The 25385-nt window shown below is 38.4% G+C and overlaps 2 protein-coding genes across 3 annotated transcripts; both read left to right on the top strand.

The window, feature by feature from the left end:
• Positions 1-3475: 3475 nt before the first annotated feature.
• LOC121504332 (nuclear factor 7, ovary-like) lies at positions 3476-4849 on the top strand. The gene has a single exon (XM_041779044.1). It carries the CDS (start codon positions 3476-3478, stop codon positions 4847-4849), a length of 1374 nt encoding a protein of 457 aa, XP_041634978.1.
• A 3678-nt stretch (positions 4850-8527) lies between these two features.
• LOC121504482 (type I phosphatidylinositol 4,5-bisphosphate 4-phosphatase-B-like) lies at positions 8528-22542 on the top strand. Of its 2 annotated transcripts, XM_041779283.1 has the most exons (7): positions 8530-8824; positions 12020-12201; positions 14286-14392; positions 15282-15393; positions 15469-15521; positions 15628-15718; positions 18121-22542. In XM_041779283.1, exons 1-7 carry the CDS (start codon positions 8722-8724, stop codon positions 18262-18264), a joined length of 792 nt encoding a protein of 263 aa, XP_041635217.1. In that variant the 5' UTR covers positions 8530-8721; the 3' UTR covers positions 18265-22542. The 2 variants fall into 2 exon arrangements, with proteins under 2 accessions (XP_041635216.1, XP_041635217.1); XM_041779282.1 differs by having other exon boundaries at positions 8528-8824; positions 15282-15521.
• Positions 22543-25385: the final 2843 nt, after the last annotated feature.

Below are 25385 nucleotides of genomic sequence, written 5' to 3'. Positions count from 1 at the left end.
TGCAAGGGGAAAAGTTGGCAAAAAGAAGTGGCAAAAAACTGCAAAAATGGGTTAAAAGTGGCATATTAAGGAAAAAATACTGCAAAGTAGGCAAAACTGTGCCTAAAGAAGGTGTCCAAAGATGGCCTGGAATTGCCAGTAATTGGCAAAAATGGGTTCAAAATGGTGAGAAAATAGAAAATGGTAGCACAAAAGGGCTAAAAGTGCAAACATGGGCTAAAAGTGGTATAAAAGGGAAAAAGATCTCAAAATGGATGAAATTGTGGCAAACATGGCAAAAAATGGTTAAAAGTTGGCAAAAAATAATTAGGGGAAAAAAGTTGAAAAACTGGTTAAAAATGGCGACAAAAGGCAAAACATTGTTAAATGGTTGAAGGGTTGCAACAAACGGCAAAAACTGACTTATAGTGGTACAAAGTGGGGGGAAGCTGCAAAATTTGGCTTAAAGTGGTGAAAAGCAAAACAGGCCACATGTAGGCAAAAAAGTGGGGGGAAAAACTGTTAAAAAATGGGTCAATTGGCAGAAAATTGGCGAAATTGTTGAGGAAATGTGGTGAAAAAGTGTTAAAAAGTAGCAGCAATAAATTATTTCAACAGCAGAACCCGATAATAGTTTGAGACTCTTTTTAGGTCCAAAATAAGATTCCTGTTAGCCAGGATGCTAGCACCAATGCTAGTGACATCTGCTCTGACATCACTAAATCACTAATGAGGGGCCCATTCTCTGGGTCTTTTGGAGGGCTCAGCCAATTTTGTGGGCAGGTCTGATGATGAAATTTTAATTCTAATATTGTATCAGTCATGTACTAACATTACCATTAATTTAAACATGTTTGAAGTCCAGTGTTGGTCTTAGCCCTTTTGGCTCTGTTTTTGGTCTCCACCAACTCCAGAGGGATATTTCTGCTGCATCTCTGTGCTCACCTGTCGGCCTCGTACTCTTTGTGCTTTGATAATCATCATGCTTCGTCAATAAATTAACATTTTTTAAATGAAGACAAAGGTTGAAAAATTTCAGTTTCACTAGAGAAGTAAATCATTTCCTTTAAGCTTGATCTTTTGGAAATAAAATAGGAAGGAAAATACCGACTTCTCATGTCAGTGTGTGGTTGGTGTGGTAATGGAGCACCATCCGATGAGCTGTTTCGGAATTTTTTACCCCAACAATGAACAATGAACGTTTGACGTCACGAACACCTGTTTGAAGCTGTGGCTGTCTGAGGGGAAATCTGGAACACAGACTGTCGAGTTTAACAGGTTCATCTATCACTGTGACCCCTCACAGACCTACTTCTGCTGTCTGTGACACACAAACTGGTTATTTTGGATCTTACAGAGCTCTTTGAGCAGCAGGAGCTTCAGACAGTGATGAAGTGTAACTACTGTGGCTTTCAGTCACGTGACTCTCGCCGCCAAATTCTGCAGCTAATGGGGTTAATTGGAAACAGGTCAGTGACATGACTGGGTATAAAAGGAACATTTTAGATAGGCAGAGTCACTCAGAAGTAATGATAGGCAGAGGTTCACCAATGAATTCAAATTTAATGAAAAAATTCAGAGAATCTAGAGTAATCTCTGTGCACAAGGACAAAGCTGGGGTTGCATTAAAAACTGGAATGATTTTGTAAATCACTGCATGGGCTCAGGAACACTTCAAGACACACAAGTTAAAGCTGTATCATGCAAAAGAAGATGCCATATGTGAACACAACCATCTTCTCTGGGTCAAAGCTCATATAAAATGGACTGAGGCAAAATGGAAAACTGATCTGTGGTCACATGAACCAAAATTTCAAATTCATTTTGACATGTCTGCCTTAGTGTCTTTTTGCACAATGAGCCCAATCTGATGTGGAGTCATATGATGGCTCAGAACATGTCCAGATAAATGAAAACCAAGTAACTTTTTTTTCTGCCTAAATCTGGTGCAAAACTGGCCCAGCTGTTGCCAGCTTTGAGCTGGATCTGGCCCAGATGTCTTTGATATATCTCTGATAGCAAAGATATGACCCAGGCAAGCTCAAAACTAGCAAAACCTGTGCCAGCTTTGTGTTTGATCTGGACCGAATAGAGCCAGCTTGGAACCGTATCCGTGTTTGCTGAGTGTTATCTAAAACTACACGCACATTAGTTACACATTAACTTCAGTTTTAGACGGAAATAGCATGCATGAACCATTTTACTGTAACTTGACACGCCTGATGGATTTGTTTCACACATCCATCTGGGAAAGCTTCAATAGGAAATGTTCGGAAGAAGGCAGAGACCTTGAAAAAAACTCGGTGTGATAGGATGAACGTTCTGTCACATCTCTTCAGGCCAATCAGAGCAACAACACACATGGAACACAAGGAATAATGCAAAACATGGCGACCATAGACATGTAAGTACTCCACTTTTGTCGTTTTTGGAAAGAAAACAACTCAATGCTGTTCTTTGTTCTTCTTTTAACGAAGAAATGTTGTCAAGTTCTGCTAAAACTGGCATTTTAGCAGCATCCACGCTATCCCAGCTGTCATCAGGCGAGAGGCGGGGTACACCCTGAACTGGTCACCAGTCAATCGCAGGGCTGACATATAGAGACAGACAACCAGACACGCCCACATTCACACCTACAGCCAATTTAGAGTCACCAATTAACCTAACGAGCATGTTTTTGGTGGTGGGAGGAAGCCAGGGTACCCGGAGAGAACCCACGCATGCATGGGGAGAATATGCAAACTCTGCACAGAAAGACGCCACCGTGCAGCCCCAGCAATGATAATACTCAATTTTATCAAATCATAATGCAGTCCAGACCTTTCAACAATAGAAAAAGAGCTAGAATCCTATATCAAACAAGAATGGGACAGCATTCCTCTCCAAAACTCCAGTATCTGGTGTCAGATATTTACAGACTGTTGTTAAAATAAGAGGGTTTGCTACACAATGCTAAACATGGCCCTGTCCCTACTTTTTTTGAAATGTGTTGCTGCCATCAAATTCAAAATAAGCTAATATTTTAATGAAATAGTAAAATGTTTCAGTTTCAACATCTGGTATGTTATTTATGTTCTATTGTGAATCAAATATGAGTTGACATTCATTTCATGTTTTTATTTACATTTTACAGAGCACTCCAATTTTTTTGGAGTTGGGCTCCTAATTCACCACCCACTAACATCGTTCTTTCCCTCCACCTTAACAGAGTGAGCTTTGGTGACGTCAGACTGAGCCCACTGCATGCAGGAAGCATTTTGAGACAGGCCCACACACACTGACAGACTGACCCACTGATAAAAACCTGCTGCGCTTCTACCAAGAGAGGAGGAAAGGAAGGAATCCTGGCATACTGGGAACATTAACGCTTTAGGTGGTGAGTCCACAGACAGAACTAGAGTAAATAAAAGACCAGAGAATCAAGTTAAAGTAACTTTCAAGGACAGGAAGTGGCTCCCTGTTTTTCTGCTGCGTCTTTAGTTCACTCTGACCAAAAATGGCGTCTAAGTTAGAGCAAGATCTCCGCTGCCCTGTGTGTCTTGACATCTTTAAAGATCCTGCCATCCTGGTGTGCTGCCACAGCTTCTGTAGAGTGTGTATACAGGACTGTTGGAAGGAGAAGAGGAGCAAGGAGTGTCCAGTTTGCAAGAAGATGCATTCAAGGGAAGAATTACCTACCAACTTTGCTTTAAAGAACCTTTGTGAGAATTTTCTGCAGGAGAGAGAGCAGACAGCTTCAGAGGCTTTCTGCAGTCTGCACTCTGAGAAGCTCAAACTCTTCTGTCTGGACCACCAGGAGCCAGTGTGTCACATCTGCAGGGATTCAGAACGGCATGCCCAGCACAGAATCAGACCCATCGATGAGGCCGCCCGACACAACAGGAAGAAACTTCAGGTAACTCTGCAGCCCTTAAAGGAAAAGTTAAAGATTCTTTCAGAAGTGGAAGTGACATTTGATGAAACTTTCAAACACATTGAAGTCCAGGCCCGGCACGCAGAGAGGCAGATCAAGGAGCAGTTTAAGATGCTCCAACAGTTTTTAGAAGTGGAAGAGGAAGCCAGGCTGCTTGCACTGAAGGAGGAAGAAGAGAGGAAGAGTCAGAGGATGAAGAAGGAGTTGGAGGCTATGAGCAGAGAGAAAGCAGCTCTGATACTCACAATCACAGACACAGAAAATGAGCTGAAAGCTGAAGATGTCCCATTCCTGAAAAACTACAAGGCTGCAGTGGAAAGAGTACAGTGGTGCCCCCTGCCCCAGCCGAGAAAGGGAGCTCTGATCGATGTGGTCAAACACCTGGGCAACCTGAGCTTCAACATCTGGAACAAGATGAAGGACATGACCTCCTACTCTCCAGTCATTCTCGACCCTAACACGGCTCACTCAAACCTCCTCCTGTCTAATGATCTGACCGCTATAAGATGGAGAGAGGGACAGCTCCCTAATAATCCGGAAAGGTTTGATAGTATCAGCAGCGTCCTGGGATCTAAAGGCTTCGACTCTGGGACTCACAGCTGGGACTTCGAGGTTGGAGACAGTGGAAATTGGTTCCTGGGTGTGGCGGCGGAGTCTGTCCAGAGGAAGGGATTCATTCAATCTGGATTATGGTCAGTACGCTTTGGTGATGGTGATTACAAAACATTCTCACCACCACACCCAGACACCGTTCTCTCAGTGAAGAAGCCGGTAAAGAGGATCAGAGTAACTCTGGATTACAGCGGAGGAAAGGTGTCGCTCTATGATCTGGACACTAAAACACATATCCACACCTTCACGCAAACGTTCACTGAGAGGGTGTTTCCGTACGTTTCCAGCACACATAAGGTGAAGATTCTACCAGAGAAGATCTCTGTGACTGGGAGGACACAGTAACACATGAGGAGTATGATGAGGTACATTAAGATTTCCTGATTCAGTTGTCCTGACGTGACTGGCTGTCCTCATGAAAGAGCTGAGATCAACAATACAGTGTTAATTCTGTCGACTAAAACCACAATGCCTATTCAAATGTAAGTTCATGCACATCAGAATCATGCACAGTTATATGGGTGACCTGATTCATGTTGTCACCTGCGTGGAGGCATAACAGTCATAGAAAATATCTGTTAATAATAAGTCATGTAACTCATCTGAGTGAAGTCTATAAAAAAGTTAAAAAGCGGAGAAGAAAATGTTTTAAATCAAGTGGAATGTCTAGAGTGTTATTTGCAGATGTGTTGCTATGCTGGGTATGTTTATGGGCAAGGCCTGAAAGCATCTACTTCTATTGGATTCTGCTGTTGAAATATTTCTTTTTACATTTCTTGAACCACTTTCCCTACCCAATTTAACACCTATTGTTTGCCACTTTTGATCAATTTTTGCACAATTTAGGCCCATTTTTACCTCTTCTTTTCCAGTGTTGACACCAATTTTAACCTATTTTCATCACTTTTTTCCCATCAATTTTGGTCAATTTTAAACCACTATTATCTGCCTGTTTTTGCCACTTATAAAGCGATTCTTGCTACTTTCTGCCTGTTGATGCCTCTGTTGTTGCCACTATTAAGCCCTTTTTCAGCCAATTTTTGCCCATTTTAATCATATTTCACTATTTGTGGGGCCCAGTTTTGCCAGTTCAACCCATTTCTTTCACTTTTTCTGCCTCAGTTAACCAATTTCTTTCCAGTTCAAACCACTTTTTCAGTTTCATAATTTTAAATCCCATTTCACCAAATTTTACACCCATTTTTGCCACTAAAAACCCAATCTGCTGCTTCTTCATTTCCCACTTTTGATGCCAATTTTTGCCAGTTTTTAATTTTTATGCCACTTGAATATAATTTTTTTTCTACTCCATTTCTGCTTATTTTAAAATCCAATTGCACTGCTTTTTCCACTAGTGTTTGCCATTTTTAACCAATTTTAGCTATTTTAACCCAATTCATTTTAGTATTCATCACTTTTTTCCACCAATTTTTGACAATTTTAGCACTTTTTTGTCCATTTAAACCCTTCCACCACCATTTACTGCCTGTTTAGCCACTTCTTAAAACAATTCTTGCCACTTTGTGCCTCTGTTGCCTCATCATTGCCACTATTAACCCCTATTTAACACCAATTTTAATCATGTTTTACTATTTGTTATGCTCATTTTTGCAAGTTTATCCCATTTCTGCCAATTTCTGTGCCTTACTTAACCCATTTTTCCAGTTTAAACCAATTTTTTAAAATTTAAAATCCAATTTCACCAAATTTTACACCCATTTTGGCCACTTTAAACCCATTCTACCACTTTTTAATCCCCTTTGATCACTCTTTATGCCCATTTTAGCCACTTGAAACCCATTTTTGCCATTTTTTTTATTTTGTTGCCTCTTTAATTAAATTTTTGCCACCTCTAACCCATTTCTCACACTTTTAAAATCCAATTTCATCACTTTTTCCAAACATTTTTTGCCACTTTTTAACCAATTTTAGCTTTTTAAACTCATTTTAATTTTGTTTTTAAGAAAATGGTTTCCCATTTTTAAGAAGGCTATATATACCCTTTTCATCACTTTTCCCCACCATTTTTGCCAATTTTAACACATTTTTGCCAATTAAAACCCATTTTAAACCCTTCCACCACTATTTTCTGCCTTTTTTTTTCCAATTCCAAAATGATTATTTCCACTTTCTGCCTGTTATGCCTTTTTCTGCCAGTTTAACCAATTTCTGCCTCAGTCAACCTATTATTTCCAGTTCAACCCACTTTTTCACAATTTTAAGTCCCATTTCTTCCCCTTTTCTACCATTTTTGGCCATTTTTATCCAATCTGAGCAATTTTAATCCATTTTAATTTTGTGTTTAAGAATAGGGATTTACATTTTTGAGAAGGCTATATACTACTGCACAAATAAATAAAAGTATATTATTTTCCTTTGATAAGAGTGGTTATTTTTCAGGTTGAATATAAAATATGGATACCACAACATAACTTTACATCAGACCATGATTTTGCTGACCTCCATGGTCCCCCAGTTTGTCTGGGCCCCAGAAAGCTCTCCCCTTTATCCCCCTTATGGATGGCCTTGTTATATTAAATAAATGTATAAACAGATTAAAAACGACAATTGCTCTGAGCTCTACCCATTCTCACTCTACAAGATTCATTCATAAGAATAATGTCCATAAGTATATTTTAGACCTTTGTATAGCAGTGTTTTATGATGAAGATACGGTACCATGACTTTCATTTTTGTTCTCATAAGTCAGTAATATTGGTATCCTTCTATGTCTGACAGTGAGTTTGATTCATTTTAATTTGAGAAGTATTACAAAGAGCTTCTGCCTGAGCCCAGAAACTTCTTTGGATAGTACTACAGTAGATGAATTCAGCCGTTATGGGCGTCGTCCTGTATCAGGTCTCTGCATGCAGAGAGTGCTTATCTCTGTGTGTTTATGAAGAGTCACACACTAACACAGGCAGGGAGGAGAGATAGAGAGTCTGTCCTCGGGTATCGTTCAGGCAGCTGGTAGGGTTAATACAAGCCCCTGGTTGTCCTGTGGATGTCCTAAGAGCCCGAAGAACCCTGACAGTCTCCTTAGGCTTATCAACGGGAGTGGAAAGGCCTGAACAAAAGAATTGTATTTGTATATGAATAAAAAAAATTTACATATTTATCCTATTTTTCATTAAAATTTGTTCTGTGACACTCTTTACCTGATTCTAAGAATTAAACAGTACCTTCAGGGATATGCTAGCAGAAAAAAAAATTGGGCCACAGGTAGATTTGAGATGAGTTTTTTAGAAATTAAATATAACTTAAATATAAAATAGTTGTATTTTATAAATTAAAAAATAGCCTATACATTTAAGGGGTAACCAAACCCCTGAATATTTTACACCTTTTGAATGAACAGCCACCTTAAAGAACTGTGTTGAACATAAACATTATCTGTGGGACGATTCTAAAGTGGCTGATGATGTCAGATGGAACCAGCCCAGTCAAATAGAAAAATTCAGCCACAGTTGCCTGGTTTCAACCAGTAGAGGGCAGTCACTACACACATTTCAAACAAAAAATGTAAGATTTAAAATGATGTGCTCAAATTTGAGAGCTGCATATGAATTATTCAATAACAGTAGTAAACACTGATATACTATAGGGGTTCAGTTAGATTTCAATTGACTTTGCAAATGTTTGATCAACACAAATGAAATGGTAGTAGTGCACTGATTTTACTTTGTAAACACACACACAAAAAACATTTTGTGAAATGTTAATGTTTCTGAAAACCAAGTATTCACTTCTAAATTCTCTGTTCATAAATAAAAATGGTATCTGTATGGGGGTTTGGGGGCTCCAGGAGGTTCCTGACTTCCAAATAAGCCTTTTGAAGTCTAGGAAAGGCTCATTTGTCATCTGTGGCTGGTGGGGGGGCCTAATGTGAAAAACTTTCCATGGACTCCAAAATCCCGGTGACGGCCCTGGATCTAACGGCTCATTCGACGTCACTGGTACCACCCATCCCTTCTGAGCTCGCTCATTGGCCGACTGATCTGTCACTCACAGCCGTGACTCAGATCCCCGTCATATGACAGATGTTTTGTTATTTTGCTTCCGCCTTCTGTGTTCTCGCAGTGTCATGTGGGGCTCAAACTGACAGCTTCTGGGATTAAAATCTGCTACGTGACTCTTCCAGAAATCCCCACCAGCCGCAGCCGAAGCAGAGACTCCTTCTGAGGGCGTTTAGACAAGGCCGTGGTCCGGTGGGAGCGATGGCGGATGGGGAACGGTCGCCGCTGCTGTCCGAGCAGCACGACGGGACCAACGGCTTCTCTCCGGGAGGCAGCTCGCACGGTTATCTGTCAAAACCGCAGAGTATGTCCGCTGTTTCACCTACCAGATAAATTAGATATAATTAAATGTTAACAACGGACGATGTCGTTTGTACCTAACCTTTTAAATGTATGCTGTCTGCACAAAAAATATTAGCTAGTGTTAGTTTAAGTTTGTAAGCTACGTAGCTAGCAGTTAGCCAACGGAACCTGCAAGTATGAAGCAATTCAGATAACGAGAATCCAGCTTGAACTGTTTAAATGGATCTTAACAACGTTTTTATACTTCACACGTGTACAGGAGGTAATAGCACACACTCAGAGGGAAGAAACTATCAACAATAAACAGTAAATTTAAGTTAGGTCAGATTTTATTTAATGAGCGACAACAACTTATTTGTCGCGTAACGGTGTAATGGGTGACCGTGCAACCTGGTGACCTTCATCCAAATGCGTTCGTACTTGACGTAGGTACAACTGACGCTGAAGACGGAGAGTTTTGCAAAGAATGCCTTTCTGTCTACTGTCTTATCATGATTTTAAAAAATTACCACAATTTTCTTCCTCCAATACAAATAAATTGAAAGAAAGTTGTGTTGAAGCTGTACAACAACAGACGCAGTTAACACGGGAACTCTTACAGCCGTTACACCTGTTACCTTAATGCCTTTACCCTTATAAATCAAGGAAATATTTTTGGCGATGTTCCTTTTTCTTGCAAAATCTTAAAATAGACATAATTTAACCCCTTAATGCCTGAAACTCAAAAAAAAAAAAACAAGAAAATTTTCATTTTTTGGAAGTGAAATGTTTATTTAACCTTTTACTCCAAAAAAGAAAAACATTACATAAAATTTAACATATATTGTTTTTTAGTATCACCTTTGATACGTTTGGTGTTTTTGTAATCCACTTGATGGCATTTTTATTATTGTGTATCATATTCAAAAGGTTGTTAAGTAATTCAGTTATTAACCTAATTAGATAGAGGTATCATAAAAGTATGTATCAATTTGATACAATAGGCCTTAAACAGTTAAATCCATTCTGATATGATTTGATTATGTAAAACCAATTGATCTGTAACATGTTCAGATGTGACAACTTGTAATAACTATTTAGTGCCTATATTGTTTAGTCAAATAATTAAACATGTGAACAGAACTACAGAAATATACACAAATTAATAGGGATGCATGATATTATCGGCCAGATCGGCAGGTATCAAAATTTTTGCCGATACTTAAATCCGATATTTTGGCCGTGCATATCAACATATATCAAATGCAACATTTGTCCATATGTTCTAATAAATTAGTGGAGTTTTAGGCTGGACGAACAGACCTATGTAAGTTGAGATCTTTTTCTGTATTCATTCTCATTATTTAAACTTTGTTTTAAGAAAAAAGTGTTTCTTTTTTCATCCTTAAACCTAAAATTGTGTTCAAAGGACTGAATTTTTAGTTGTGTAAAATATATTTAAATATCGGTATCAGCTAAAATTAATCCGTAAATATCAGCATATCAGACATCAGCAAAAATCCAATATCGAGCATCCCTAAAATATACAATAATATACAACAAAAAGTCATGTCAAACAGAAATCAATAAACTTGGATTAGAAGAAAAGTGATATCAAAACCTAGAAATCCTGCAGCATGACAACCTTATCTTGCAGAAACAGTCAAAATTCAACCATCCAATCCATTAGCTCTAACTAGATGGAGATAATGTATCATGGCCCAAAACTAGACTAAAATGTTTTTGAGTTTTTGTTGACTAAAAATCTAAAAAGGGTACAAATGACTAAAATGTGACTAAAACTAAAATGAATTTCATTTAAAGACTAAAACTAAGACTAAAATTAGAAATTGCTGCCAAAATGAACACCGCTTAGTCCATAAAAGTCCTCACATTTTAGTCTTTACTTTTAGTCCAAGCATTTATTTTCTTGCCTAAATCAGGTACCAAATCATCTTAGTGTGTTCTCTGTACCCTGCCAAACCTGGGGTCCCTGCTTTCTACAGCTGAGAGGCAGAAGAGCTACAGCTGCATTGTTTTTTTTGACAGATTTACCCACAGTGGAGAAATATCACAGATTTTGAATGTCCGACGAAAACTACATTACATTTTAGTCTAGTTTTAGTCATCTTGACAAAAACTAAACTTACTTTTTGTCATTTTAAGTCATCCCAGATCTATTTTTGTTAGTTTTAGTCTAGTCAACCAACATTTTTAGTCATAGTTTCAGTCGACGAAATTAACACTGTCTCTGAGATTTGACAATCTGCTTCTGTGCTAAAGGAGAGTATCATAATTGAACATCTTTTGCACAACTGTAAAGGTGTCTCCATGGGCTCTGAGAACAGGATGCAACCTGAGTCTCCACTGCTTAGTATCTCTTTCCTCTTTTTTTTTTTTTTTTTACAACTGTTGTGTTGTTATACTACATCTCATAAATGCATTCCTGCTGATGCGCTGCTCACACATAGCATCATGTAAACTGATAAAATTGTGACACAGCATTAGATTATCAGTCCCTGACTCACTGCAAGTTGATAGTTTGTTTGAAGAAGATATTAATGCAGCACAGGATACTTGAGTCACGCTGTCGGGTAACCTCAGGGAGGAACAACCAGTTTCACTCACTGTGTCAGTGTTCAGGCTGCTCAAAAAGTGACTGTTCTTTTGTGTGCATACTGTGTGTCTCCATAAAATTGATCTACTAACATGTAACATGAACCTGCAGACACTTTACCAGGAATAGTCAACAAAAGCACACTGAATACTATGTTTCAAGTCCAAAAAGCACACTGACTCTGGCTCAGGTCAGGGGATTAGACAGGTGTTTCAGGATGGGACTATACCTGTCCTGCTCAAGTGTTACATTTAAATTCCCTGAAAATATATTTCGCATGGCTTCTCGGGTATTTTGCAAAACAAACTGTAATTATCTATCATTTTAACCTGTTGGTGTATGCAGATAAAAAAACAAAATATCAAAATTATCCTCAGAGGACTGAGACTGCCTGCACCAAATTTCTAAGAAACTTTTTTTGGTGCAGGCTGCAAAGTTTTGAAGTTACAGAAAAGTTACTTTGTGCTCCACCTCCTTGACATAGCTCTAAAAAGGCCATGCTTCATTCAGAGACAAGGTCATACTTTCCAGGGATCTGTGTTGAAAAACTTTGAGACCAATTTGACAGTAAACTCTCCTCCTGGTCATTTGTCTCTCCAGGTTTGGCACCGTTCCCCAGTGCGGTTGCACCAGGCGAGCCGCCACCTCCATACTCCCCGCAGGGCAGCCCAGACAGCAGCAGCGCTCCGGTCATCAGCTGCCGGGTTTGTCAGAGCGCCATCTCTGTGGAGGGCAAGACGCATCAACATGTGGTGAAGTGCAGCATCTGCAATGAAGCTACTGTGAGTTATTAGTCTTCCTATCTAGGGAATTTGGCCTACAAAAATCACAACTGGGGCCTTAATTAACATACTGCAGAAGGTACTAAGCCTTTGTAGTCAGGCCTTTATTTCTAATTCTCCCCATCTCAGAAGTGTGCTCTGCCTATGAAAAGTATTCACCCTCTTGGATGATTTACCCTTTTATTGATTTAATAAATCTCAGATTCAATCTGGACTAGAGTTCACCAAAAGGCATGTGGGAGACTCCATGGTCTATGGGAAGAAAGTTCTTTTTCTGATGAGACCACAATGGAGCCTTTTGACCATCAGACAAGATGCAAAACACTGCACATCCCCACAAAACCACCATCCCCACTGTGAGGCATGGTGGTGGCCACATCATGCTGTGGGGATGCTTCTTGATAGCTGACCCTAGAAGGCTTGTAAAGATAGAGGGTAAAATGTGCGTGTCAGAATAGAAAATCCTGGAGGACAATCTTATTTTGAACTACAGCTTAGGAGAAGATTTATTTTCCAGCAAGACCATGACCTGAAGTGTACAGCGAAAGCTACGCACACATGGTTTAAAGACAGCAAGGTGAATGTTCTGGAGTGTCTGAGTCAACACCCAGAGCTCAAACCAATAGAGAATTTGTGTCTGAACTTGAAACTGGACTTGGACTTGGACCCTGTGTAACCTGACAGGGCTTGAGCAGATTTGTAAAGAATATAATGACATTGCAGTATTGAGATACGCAAGCCTGACTGAGACCTATCCACACAGACTCAGAGCTGTGATTGCAGCCAAAGGTGACTCTACTGAATGTTGACTTGAAGGGGGTGAATACTTATGCAGTCACTTATTTTACAATACATATTTTTATTTTATTTAATTGGTATTACTTTGTAGAAATCGGTTTTCACTTTGACATTACAGGGTTATTTTGTATTTTTGTCAAATCTCATCAAAAATCTACATAGCAGTGGTGTCAAATATATGATGTTTATAATCATGGTTTAATTGTTTCACACATCCTACAGCAGGGCTGTCAAAATCAGTCTCAGCAGGGGCTAGATTCTGAATTTAGGTCTAACCTGAGAGCCTAACAGGGTCAACATTAAACCATAAACTTTCAACCTCATTTTCACCAGTGATAAATTATGGGCAGAAGAAAAAAAACACCCTTTTGAGATTAAAAAAAGTCAACATGATAATTTAAAGAGCTCAAACTCTGAGATGAAAAAAATGTATGTGTTCAAAAGGTCAAAACACATTATTAAAAGTAAAAAAAATATATATAGTTTTAAAAAGCAAATATATGAGATAGAAAGTCAAAATCATGAGTTGAAAAGGTCAAAATATCAGTTCAAATTACTAGTTCTTTGAGTCTAAAGTCAAAAATATGAGATTAAAAGTCAAGTTAGGAGTTGGGAGATCAAATTTTGAGATGAAATTTGAAATATTTAGCTAAAAAGGTCAAAATATGATTCAAAATGTAACATTTTTAATTCCAAAAGGTTTAAATATGTGATAAAAGTCCAAATTATGAATTGAAAAGGTTAAGATATGAAATAAAAAATCAAAATCATAGATTAAAGTGGTAATTCTGAGATGCAAAATTTTTAAATATGAAATGAAAACAAATATTTTTTTTCCCCCCCACTTTCCTGATTTTTATCTGATAATTTTTACTCTTTTTAAAATGTTTTTGTGACTTAACAAGGATATTCAAATCATCAGGGGTTTAATTTACATTTTTATTGTGGAGGGAATCTGCAGACCTCATACCAGTGGGTCAGTTATAATAAAAAAAGATATGATCAGGTGGGCTGTATCACGGGCCGGATTTGGCCCCGAGGCCATGAGTGTGACACCCCTGTCCTACAGTATCAAAAAGGCAGAGATATTTGCAATCAAACACAATAAAATTCTATTTTTAAAGCCCAGAGTCCCATTTCACCAACCACTCATCAGCAGCGTCTTAGCTTCTCCATCATCTCCTCTCAGAGGATTCAACATTTCTGCTGATAAAATTATAAATGAGCTACTTAAAACTGTTGTCTTCTGGGATATTTTTATTCCTCCCTCCTTTGTGTCTCCTCAGCCGATAAAGAACGCCCCCGTTGGAAAGAAGTACGTCCGCTGTCCGTGTAACTGTCTGCTGATCTGCAAAGTCACGTCGCAGAGGATCGCCTGTCCGAGACCATACTGGTGAGACGGAGGAACAGAGTGGGATTATTTTTCCCCTATCTCAGCTTTTGGCTCGTAATCGCACCATCTGTTTAGAAGAGTCATTTGATAAAAACACATTCATGGGTGAGATAGTGTTGTTTTCAGAGCTGCTGGCACAGATGGCTGAAGGTTTTTTTTTAGGATGGAGTTTTTAATCTTAACTTTTTAAACACTCACAAAAGAATGGTTGTACCAGAATAATCAGTCTAATCAGCCTACAATAACAAAGACAAGCTTTAATCTACAGTAGGTAACAGTACAGACTGTCTGTGTCAACTTTGTTCTCTGCTTGAATCAATAGATTTACTCATATCTTATCTTGTTTACTCTGGTTTATATCAGCTAATATCAGCAGGATTCTTGTTGTTCTGGCATATCTTGGCCTTAAATGGCATCAGTATATACAGTTTGATCTAACTTTGTTGAAGACTGAGTGGAAGACAGTGGTAGGAGGGAAAAACAGTAACGTTTATGCTGGAAAACCTGAACAGTGAGTTAAAAGATTTTAAATTGATCAACAGAGCTTTCAAAACAATGCAGAGTCTCTTCAAGTCTTCTGTGTTTTTATTACAAGCAGGATATTTAATATTTAGGTAGTCTTAAAGTCAGTGTTTAGACAAAGACGTTGATTATGGATTGTTTGGCGAAACCAAAGTTAAATCAAACAATGAGATGAAAAAGGGAAATCCTGTCAGAAACTACTGAGTCAAAAACACTCCAGAGTTCTCTTTCACTTCTCTTGGCTGACATGAAGTTCATGTGGAAGTGGCGAGTCTGTCCTTTTATGAACTGAAACTACGTGACTCTGAAGTGCAATAACCTCCAGTTTTCATTGTTGAAAAAGTCCCCTGTTGGTTTCTTCTGCCAGTAAACGCATCATCAACCTGGGACCAGTTCACATCGGCCGGGACAGTCCTGAACCGCAGCACCAGCCTGTTGGCGTCAGGATCATCTGTGGGCACTGCTCCAACACATTCCTGGTAGGACAAAATCTCACCCACGCACACGCACAAAGGCTGACACTCACTTATATCAATGCTCTCGCTCTCTTTCAGTGGACGGAGTTTTCAGACCGGACCTTGGCCCGATGTCCACACTGCCGAAAAGTGTAAGAACCTCAGCCATCTCTGTGTTTCTTCTGGTACTTGTGAGGAAAAGAAATCCCACTTTTAATTTTGTTTTAGCTGTTAAAACCCTTCTGGTTTCATTTCCAGCTCTTCTATCGGCCGGAGGTACCCCAGGAGGAGGAGCCTGCTGTGCCTCATGCTGTTCATCGTCCTCGCTGCTTCTACTGCAGGACTCATAGTGAGTGTCTATGAGGAGACTTAGTGGTGTTGAAAATACTCTTTTCAAAGATGCATCAAGATGCAGATGTCGTTTGTTCTACTGCAACTCAAAAAAAAAAAAAATGGCAAAAGCATGAAAAAGTTAATGTTTCCTATAATACTATCCAAAAAAGGGAAACTTCCATATGTTCTAGATTCATCACACAAGACTTTTTTTTTGATGATTACGGCTTACAGCTCATAGAAAACCCCAATCCACCATCTCAAAATATTAGAGTATTACAAAACACCATTAAAAAAGGATTTATGATGCAGAAATGTCAACCTTTTGGAACATTATCTTTATGAACTTGGTGCTTGGTCAGGGCTCTTTCTGCACAATTTACAGCATCTATGCAACATGACGTGGAGTCAGTCAGTCCGTGGCACTGCTGGGATGTTATGAAGCCCAGATTGCCATGATAGCAGCTTTCAGTTCGTCTGTTTTTCGTGGCCATCTTTGCCACTTCTTTTGGCACATAAATTTATTTTTTGCAATTTTGGCCCACTTTTGCTGCTTCTTTTTCCTTTCTGCATTTTTTAATTGTTCCATTTTTTTCTTTTTTGTCATTTTTTAACCCATTATTGCTACTCTGTGCCCACTTTACCACAGTTTTGCCACCCTGTTAGCCAACTTCGGATTTTTTTTTTTTTTTTTTTTTTGGCTATATTTTGCCGTTTTAACCAATTTTTGACATTTTATGGCAATCTTTGCCACTTCTTTTGGCACCTTAATTCAATTTTAGCAAGTTTTGCCACAGTTTAGCCTTTTTTGCCCGTATTGCCCATACTTTTTTTGTACCCTATTTTGTCATTTTTTGCCATTTAAACCAAATTTTGCCATTCTATGCTCTTTTGTGCCACTGGTTTGCCACTTGATGACCATCTTTGCGACTTCTTTTGGCACTAATTCCATTTTGGCCATTTTTCTGCCCACTTTTGCCTCAGTTTTGCTACCTTATGGCCATCTTTCCACGTCTTTTGGCTTATTAATTCAATTTCCTGCAACTTTTGCCGCTTTTTTACCCTTGAATCTTAGTCACTCATCTTCCTCTTGACATAACACCATGGTCAGTAAACCAGTTTCTGGTAGTTTGGCTTCACTGTGGACAGGTGCCAAGTCCTAATGGGAGAGAAAATCCATATCTCCTTAAAGCTACTCAGCAGATAGAAGCATTAAGTGCTCTTAAATCTCCTGGTAGATGGCTGACAGAGTTGACTCTGGACTTGATAAAGACCAGTGGACCAACAGCAGCAGATGACATGGCTAACCAAACCATCACTGACTGTGGAAACTGGAAACACTGGACTTCAATCACCTTGGGTTCTGTGCCTCTCTGATCTTCTTCCAGACTCTGAGACCTTAATTTACAGATGAAAAACAATATTTACTTTCATCTGAAAACACGACATTGGCCCGCTGAGCAACAGTCCATGATGTCTGTGTTTTAGGATTTGCCTAACACTAAGAAGACCACACCTGTGATCCATTTCCTGAACCCGTCTCTGTGGTGGTGTTCTTGAATCTGCTCTGTCTGACAGTCCTCTGAAGGCTGAGCTCATTCCTGTTGCTTGTGCTCCTTTTCTTTTCCCTTCAGTCAACTTTCCATGAATACGCTCTGATCCAGCCTCTGAGAACAGCCTGGCCTTTCAGCAGTGACCTTCTGTGGCTTACCCCCCTCATGGAGGGTGCCAATAATTGTCCTTTGGGCAGCTCTAAAGTTGGCAGTCTTTCCCATGATTGTGGTTGTGTGGACTGAGCCAGAGAGAAAAAATGATAGATGAGTGATTTGACTTTAAAACAATATTATGATATTTGGAGAAATATTCCTTTTTTGTGTGATGAATCTCGAATATACGGAAGTTAAACTTGTTGAATTAAACCCTATGGGGAAAAGATTAACTTTTTCATGATATTCCAATTGTTTAGACTTGTTAGTAGATTTCCTCCCCTAGGGATACTGGGCTTCATATAAAGGCTTGTTACCTTCTATACTGAAGGTACCAGGCCTCCATTAAAAAGTAGCCATGTGCAGGGATATAAAAACATTGAAAATGCAACCCATGTGGATGAATTGGGATGCACCATGATACTAGCATGATGTTATAATTGAGTCGTGGCACCAGTCAAGTTGCACAGCTCTGTTATGAAATAAAAAAGTATCAGGAAATGCAGTGGCTCCAGAGAAGCGTCACTTTTATAACATTCACTCTGTCATGCCTGGCCAAGATGATATCAAGATGAAGGACGGCATAAGAACCAGGATTTAAGAAAGTTAGCATCCCTGATCTGACACAAATCTGGCAGCTTTTGTCCCTCAGACCTCTGAAATATCTCTTAGTTTCGGTATTCCTTCCTTAAAAACCTTTCTGTTCCTTCAGGTTGGAACGTGGCGTCCTGCACAGCAGTCCAAAGGGATCTATGTCTCCTGGGTGTTGCTGATCCTGCTCCTCCTGTTCACCTTTGCAAGAACCATCTACTGGAGGTGTCTGAAAATCAGCGACCCCATATCCAACATGACGTAGAGAGAGGGAGAGAGAAAGTGAGGAGGTAGGAAGGTGAGAGAGTCAGTGTATGAGGGGAGCGACATTGTAGTGAGAAGCAGAAAAAATAAAGGCTAAGAGAGGGAACAAAATACAGCAGAGCAAAGACAGAATAAAAAGGCACCATATTGGATTAACCAGTAAATTGCCAAGTGTTGAAGACAACTTGATTCTATTATTTTTAATACTTTTTTTTTTTCAAACTGAGGATCAAACTGAGGATGGTTGTAGCACGTTTGCAGAGAGAAAATAGACTTGAAACAAAGGAAGTCAAAGAAAAGAGAGGCAGTTAGTGTCAATGGACAGACAATATTTCTCGTTTAATTAAGTTTCAGTTGGTAGTTTTCTTCTACGTTGGACTAGGGTGGAGTTTAAGAGCTGAAAGTGCAATTTTCATTTCAAGATCTAAACATCTGTCAAAACTTTGCTTCTTTAAGAAGACAGTTTTGTCTTTTTGTGGCCAAAATGATAAGAAAGCAAAGTAACGTGTATGGAGAGGTGGATGTTGAGTGCAGTGAGGAAGGAGTTAAGTTTTGTAGTATAGTCAAATGAAATTATGGGGGAAAACACATTTATCAATCCTAACCAAACTGAGCGTATTCAAGGTTAGAAATAAGATGGGCGTGTTGTCACTTTTAAATGAAATTCAGTGCTTTTTTTTGTGTAATCTTGTCATTTTGTGTCACTTTCCTTTGGTTTCTCTAAAGCAGCGTGTCTTAACAGCATACATACAAACGAGCATCAGTAGTAAAATCAGCATGATTCCTACAGTGTCCAAACAGAAGGGAAATTCAGACGTGTTTTACCTAGAAGCCCCGCTAATATTTCCTCTTTGCTACTCTTCTAGACATAAGGTTCATGTGAGAGATCTACAGGGCATTGGGACTTTCCTACGGAAAGATTTTCTTGATTTTCTTTCACTTTTCCCATCAAAAGAGCTTGTTTTAAAATGCAGAGATAGTGGTGCATTAATTTCTCCACCTTCAAAGTCAATGCAAAAAATGGTCTAAGTAGCCCAATTTCCATTGGCTTTTAAAGTTGTGATATTTATGCCTACCTATAGGGAATGAGGAATGAATACCCACTGTGCCATCTTTAGAGTAACAGAGGCATCACAGAGGTGAAAACTGGGACAAACGAAGCATTGGTGTATCATCAGTATCAACCAATATCGTCCCTCTTGACTGACGTCAGACAATCAGCAAGTAATGTGGTAACGGATGTCGTTAGCCGATGTTTTAGTATTGTGTTGCAATGATTAATTCTTGCCATCCCGCACACTAACAACTGGTTCACAATGGAAATTTTTAACAGGACAGAAGTATTGACTTGTTAGTCACTTCCACCAAAAAATTGTTAGCATTAGCTGTGCTAGCACCACTGTCCTTTCGACCCTCTTTACAGGTTAACGTCCACATTCTTGGACTGAATATCATCCCTCAGTTCTTCAGTAATATGCGAATATGATCTGACACAGCCTCCTGACAGCTTTATCCCCATTTTCTAGATTGTAACAAAACTAAACCACCTGTTCCAAGAAGATGCTAACGTTGCTGTCAGTTAGTGGTTGTTTACATTGGTGCATTGGAGCAGTAAAGCAGTCGTCATGAAGTGGCTACTGGTGGCATGTTACAGTTTAGACAGAGCTGTTGACTGGGATTGTAGGCCTAAAATGATTAAAAAGAACTTAATTAATAGTTTAACTGTCTCGTAATTGTGGTGCTGACAACAAAAGGATCTGAGTTTAACCCTCTGGCCAGATGATTATGCTCAACTCTAGTTCCAAAGCTTAAAGACAGCAGAGCTGTGTTGTGTCGTAGAAATGCTCTGTTAAAACCCCTACTGTTCAGAGAGGAAGACTGAAATTCGCAGAGCAAAGGAGTACCGTAAAGCCTGGATTAGGAATAGCTTGCGATGCACAATGTTATCAGTATTGGCAGATATGAAATTTCTGCCAATATTTTTGCTATAGAAATCTAAATCAGCTTTAAATATCAGCCGTATGACCAAAGTAGTTAGTGGAGTTTTAGTCTGGACCTGCAGACCTACATCAGCTCAAGTCTTTGTCTTTATTCACCATCATTCCTTACACCTTAAAGTCTGTTTTAAGGACTGAAGTTTCAGGTCTGAACTACATATAAATATCAATTTTGGTACTGGCTAAAAAAAATAAAATTGTAAATGGCAGCAAATCAGATTTCAGCAAAAATCAAATACTGTGCATCCCTATAAATTGTCCCTGTGTAAGACAGTCTGTTTTGGAAACTACCAAAGGAGAACAAAGTTTAATCTGTCTTCCTCTCTGATGATTTCCATTTCTTGTGCAAAGTCCACTACTTGAAGTTTCTGTTTAGCTGTGTGTCTCTTTTAGTAATGTCCGTTTTTACCCATGGATTGTGCACTTCTACTAGCTTTAATAAGGTAGTTGAGCTCGGCTTCTTGTGGTTGTTGTGAGACAAACTCCTACCCTACAAACTTTTCCTTCTTTTGCTCCACACTTGTCGTCCTCACTGTGGAGTGTTCTCTGCCAAACCAGCGCTCCACAAGACTTATTTACTGAATGACTACTTCCCATTTTTTCTTTAAATGCACAGTGACCTAACAACCGAGAAAAGCAGTTAAAAGGTGGCGCCATCCCCTGCCAGTTCTGCCCAGTTCTCAGCAGTGGAGACAAAGCAGCTACTTGCATAAACAATGGATGAAATATTATTATTATTACTGGTATATTGTTATACAAGTGGCCTCAGTGTATAAGCTGCAGCCAACCTTTAAGATGAAGAAAAAGGCATCATAAGTGCTGCTTATCCACCAGATTTTACCGTAAATAACAATGTAGAGTGTTCAGTGCTGAAGTAATATCTGATGACTGTGTGCTGTTAGGACACGCTGTTTTTCTTCCTGGTTCTGATGAAGTGTTTTATTATGACTTTGACAATACTGCTTTATAAAAAGGAGCTTAAAAATACACCTGATGAAGCTCCGTTTTTAAAGGAATGAGTCGACATTCAAGGACAAAAACATGATGCATTCCTATCAAAAATAAGAGAGGATTTATACCATGGTCATTTTTGCTTTGTAAACAGACATCCAGCTGCAGCTGCTAGCAGTTAGCTTAGCTATTTAACGGAGAGAAAGTGCTAACTTATAAACTCTTCATATCCCTTTATGTAAGCTAAGCTAACTGCTTGCTGCTGTAGCGTTCTGTTTGAAGCACATACATGGTAGACGATTAAAACCTCCTCAGTAGAAAGCGAGTAGCTGTGTTGAACTGTTCCTTTAAAAGGTGATTGAACTAATCACTCTATGATCATATAAACTTCACAGACACAAAGCCAGTTTGCACTCAAACACAGTATAAAAGAGGAACCACATGTGCAGATTGTTTTACGGCATTGTCCTTTAATTGGTTCTTTTTTTTTTTAATACATCTGATCTGATGATAGAAGTAAGACTTGAAGTGACATTGCTGTAATTTTTTATTCATACGGAAAGGCATTTCTTGAGTTTAAGGGTTTTATTTGATAAAAAAAAGTTCTCTGAGAAAAATCCAACAGCTACATTTATAACTAAACAGGGAAATGTGTAATTTCTGAGGATGTACATTTGGGATATTTATTAATCAATAGACAGGCATTCGTTTGGGACAAGTGGCATCTTTTTTTACATTTCTTTAAATCTACTCAAATGTCAGCATTTAACAGCATCTCGCTGAGGGACTTGGTGCATTTTGAGGTCATTTAATGAAATTAACGTCTATTTTGTTAAATTTATACCTAAATTTGTGAACTAAAAACCATAAAAACATATCCAGACTTGACTGGAAAGAAGTCGAGATTCTCAAACAAATAAAATGAAGTAAACTCTTCATATTTCACTAAATGTTTTGTTTTTGAGCTGTGCACTTTGACATGTTTAAGTCACTGATATGCAGTAAACCACTTGAAGCACACACAGGAATGATTATTTATCATCTTTAAAGTCAAACTCAGAGAGAGGACACACTTCTAAACCCTCCGTGTGTCTCCTTCTCGGTTCAGTTGTAAATACATTCAGTGGATATGAATTATTTTGGACTGTACAGAATCCTCCCAGCTGTTGCTTCCCCCCTCCCTGTGGCTGATTAATGTACCCGCTGACTGTGAACCATGTTGCACTACATTGTACTGATGTACTACTACTGTATGCTTTTGTCAATATTATTACGGTGGGTGGATTTTCTTTTTGTATATCGTGAAACAAAGTAATACTTTTAACAACGTGCTACGACTCACATGTGTCTTTTTTTATCCTAGGTTAGAAGTATTACAGCTTTTATTTTGTCAGGGAAAAGACAGAAGGTTTAGTTTTGGCCTCAGAATTTAGTATAATAGGAGCAGCCGAATGCTCATCAGTGACCACACTCTTATTTGGGTGAAAACGAGGAATAGTCTTCTGCAAAACATTCAAACAACACAATAAAAACAAACAAAACAAAGAGAGTGTCCGAAAAGGGGAAGATAGAAGTGAAATTTTGTTAACTTGCCCTCTCATATTTTTTCAATGCTCAAATTTATTTACAACTACTATAAAAACAAAAATCCCTATTTTATTTTCCACATCATTAAATGAATTAACAATATTTTGTTCTTTAAACAATATAAAAAGTAATTTACAGGATGTACTACATCCACAAAGGAGAGTAAAAGAAGAACTTTTTGGTAATGTTTTGCTTTGTTTCAGATTTTTTGGGGGCTTTTATTCCTGTACTTTGAGCCAGGACAGCAGGGCTGCAAAAGGGTTATGGTTAGTGAAAGAAATCATACTCATGATTATTATGATCTGTTTTATTTTTTTCAATGTCTGCATCACATACAGTTATTCAACCGAGATATTCCTAACACTTTGAAAAACAAGCAATAAAAAATAAATGAGTGGATCAAACATAAATATATAAAGATAATACTCCAATCCAATCCAATCCACTTTGTTTTTAAAATGTGTTATATAAATAATCAAGTTTACCAAAGTGCCTCACAGTAAAATCTAAGTCACAAAGACTGCAGAAGTAAACACATTAAGAGGAAAGACATAAAAGCAGGCAAGAACATCAATAAAACAATTAAAATGAAATAAAAACACATAAAAACAAATAAAAGCCATAAAAACACAGGAGTTAAGACCATGGAAGACATAAAAGGACAGAGATCACACAACTGTCATGCTGAATTAAAAGCCAAAGAGTAAAAATGAGTTTTAAGATGTGATTTAAAAGTCGGTAGGGTGGGGGATGTTTTTATTTCAAGTGGCAGTTCATTCCACAACTTGCTGTATAATACTTTATAATAACAATAATGAAACAAAAAATTCTTCTATCACAAAATAAAAGAAACTCTTAAACTTTTAGCACTTGACAAACCCTATGGACAACACAATAGTAAAACAACATACAGCCCAGTAATAAATTAATCAAGACTGTCTCGTTTTTATAATCAATGGAAGTCAAAATTGCCATCGAAATTAAAGCTTGATTAATTTGAGAGCCCAATAAGATTAGGGACATTTTGACTAAAATTGTGATTAAAAGTTATTTAGTACTTTATTTAAAGGTCTTGTGAGAAGAAAAACATTTTATGGTTTTATCAGTGAAAAAAATCTAATTTGTGTTCATTTTTGACAGCAAGATGCTACTCTTTCTTTTCGTGTGGGTCTTGGGGGTGCTTGGCTTTTCAAAGGTATGTGTAGGGGGGGGTCTCCAAGGAAAAATGGCCAGGAAACACTGCCCCATAGGAAAATGAGTAGAATCAGGAACCTGGGAGAAAGAGGGGAGACTGATGATGGGAAAAGAGCCACCGGCTGCCAATATTTGGCAACATAATCATCAAATCCCAACAATTGTCATCAAACTGACCATTTTAATCAAACTGCTTTACAATTTATCTCCCAATTTGTTCAAATGCACTATCACTTCATTTTTTATTCATGAGGTTTTTTATTTTTTTTAACATCCTGTTAAGATTAAATTAGCTAATTCTCCCATTATAGTAAAATGTCTAATGACTAAACACAATTATACAGGTAAGGTAGACTCTTATTCTATGTAAGCATCACTTGGAACCACTAGAGGGCGTCATTTAGTCAAGGAGTTTTCAACACAGTCAGGACTTTGACTTTTTCTCCAAAAGGAAGCTGTGGTTTCTCTCTCAAAGAATTTGATCTAAAGTATCCCTCTATATAAAGAGAGGGTTCTTAAACTTTGGCATGTAAGGATCCCCTTTAGTTTGGCAGAACTTCTACACCAGGATGAAAAAAAAACTAACCTACAAGTCTCTTTTATGTTCCTTTATTTTTTTTATTTAATAATGTTGTTATTCACTATTTTCATTTGATGTATTTTTTTGTAAATAGTCCTGTTACCTTTGTCTGAAATCATGTATTTAATGTGATTAGCCACATCTTTTGGAAAGCTTAGTTCAGTTTCACTAACCACATCCAGGTGTCATTACTGCAATTTCAGAAATACCTTCAGTAGAATCTGTCAGACAAAGTGAAGTAGGCTTAAAGATCTCAAAAAGCAACACATCTTTGCCATAGAAAGAAATTCAAGAACAGATGAGAAACAAAGTCATCAACATCCATCAGTTCTGAAAGGGTTGCAAAGCCATTTCTGAGGCTTTGAGAACCAGGGAACCACGATGAGAGCCATTGCCCACAAATGGAAAAAACTTAAAATAATGGTGAACCTTCCCAGGAGTGGCCGGCGTTCCAAAATGACTCCAAGAGCGCATCGACGACTCATCCAGGAGGTCACAGAAGAACCCAGAGCAACATCTAGAGACTTGCAGGCCTCAGTTGACTCAGTTCAGGTCAGAGTTCATGATTCAGCAATAAGAAAGAGGATGGACAAAACCAGCATCATGGGAGAGTTCCTAGGCCAAAACAACTGCTGACCAATAACATACAAAGGCTTGTTTCACATTTGACTAAAAACATCCTGCTGTTCCCCAAGACTTTTAGGGGAAATACCCTGTTGACTGACGAGACAAAAGTTGAACTGTGTGGTTTCATCTGGCATAAACTAACACAGCATTTCATCAAAAGAACATCGTACTAACAGTCAAATGTGG

Source organism: Cheilinus undulatus, linkage group 22 (genome assembly GCF_018320785.1).
Source record: "Cheilinus undulatus linkage group 22, ASM1832078v1, whole genome shotgun sequence".
NCBI lineage: Eukaryota > Metazoa > Chordata > Actinopteri > Labriformes > Labridae > Cheilinus > Cheilinus undulatus.
The sequence above is the reverse complement of the archived record's forward strand: the minus strand, read 5'-3'. Positions and strand labels throughout refer to the sequence as shown.

Coding starts and splice junctions, on each gene's coding strand:
- LOC121504332 (XM_041779044.1), top strand. CDS start 3,476: ATGGCGTCTAAGTTAGAGCAAGATCTCCGCTGCCCTGTGTGTCTTGAC.
- LOC121504482 (XM_041779282.1), top strand. CDS start 8,722: ATGGCGGATGGGGAACGGTCGCCGCTGCTGTCCGAGCAGCACGACGGG. Junction 8,825..12,019: donor TTATCTGTCAAAACCGCAGA/GTATGTCCGCTG, acceptor TTGTCTCTCCAG/GTTTGGCACCGTTCCCCAGT. Junction 14,393..15,281: donor GCCTGTCCGAGACCATACTG/GTGAGACGGAGG, acceptor TTCTTCTGCCAG/TAAACGCATCATCAACCTGG.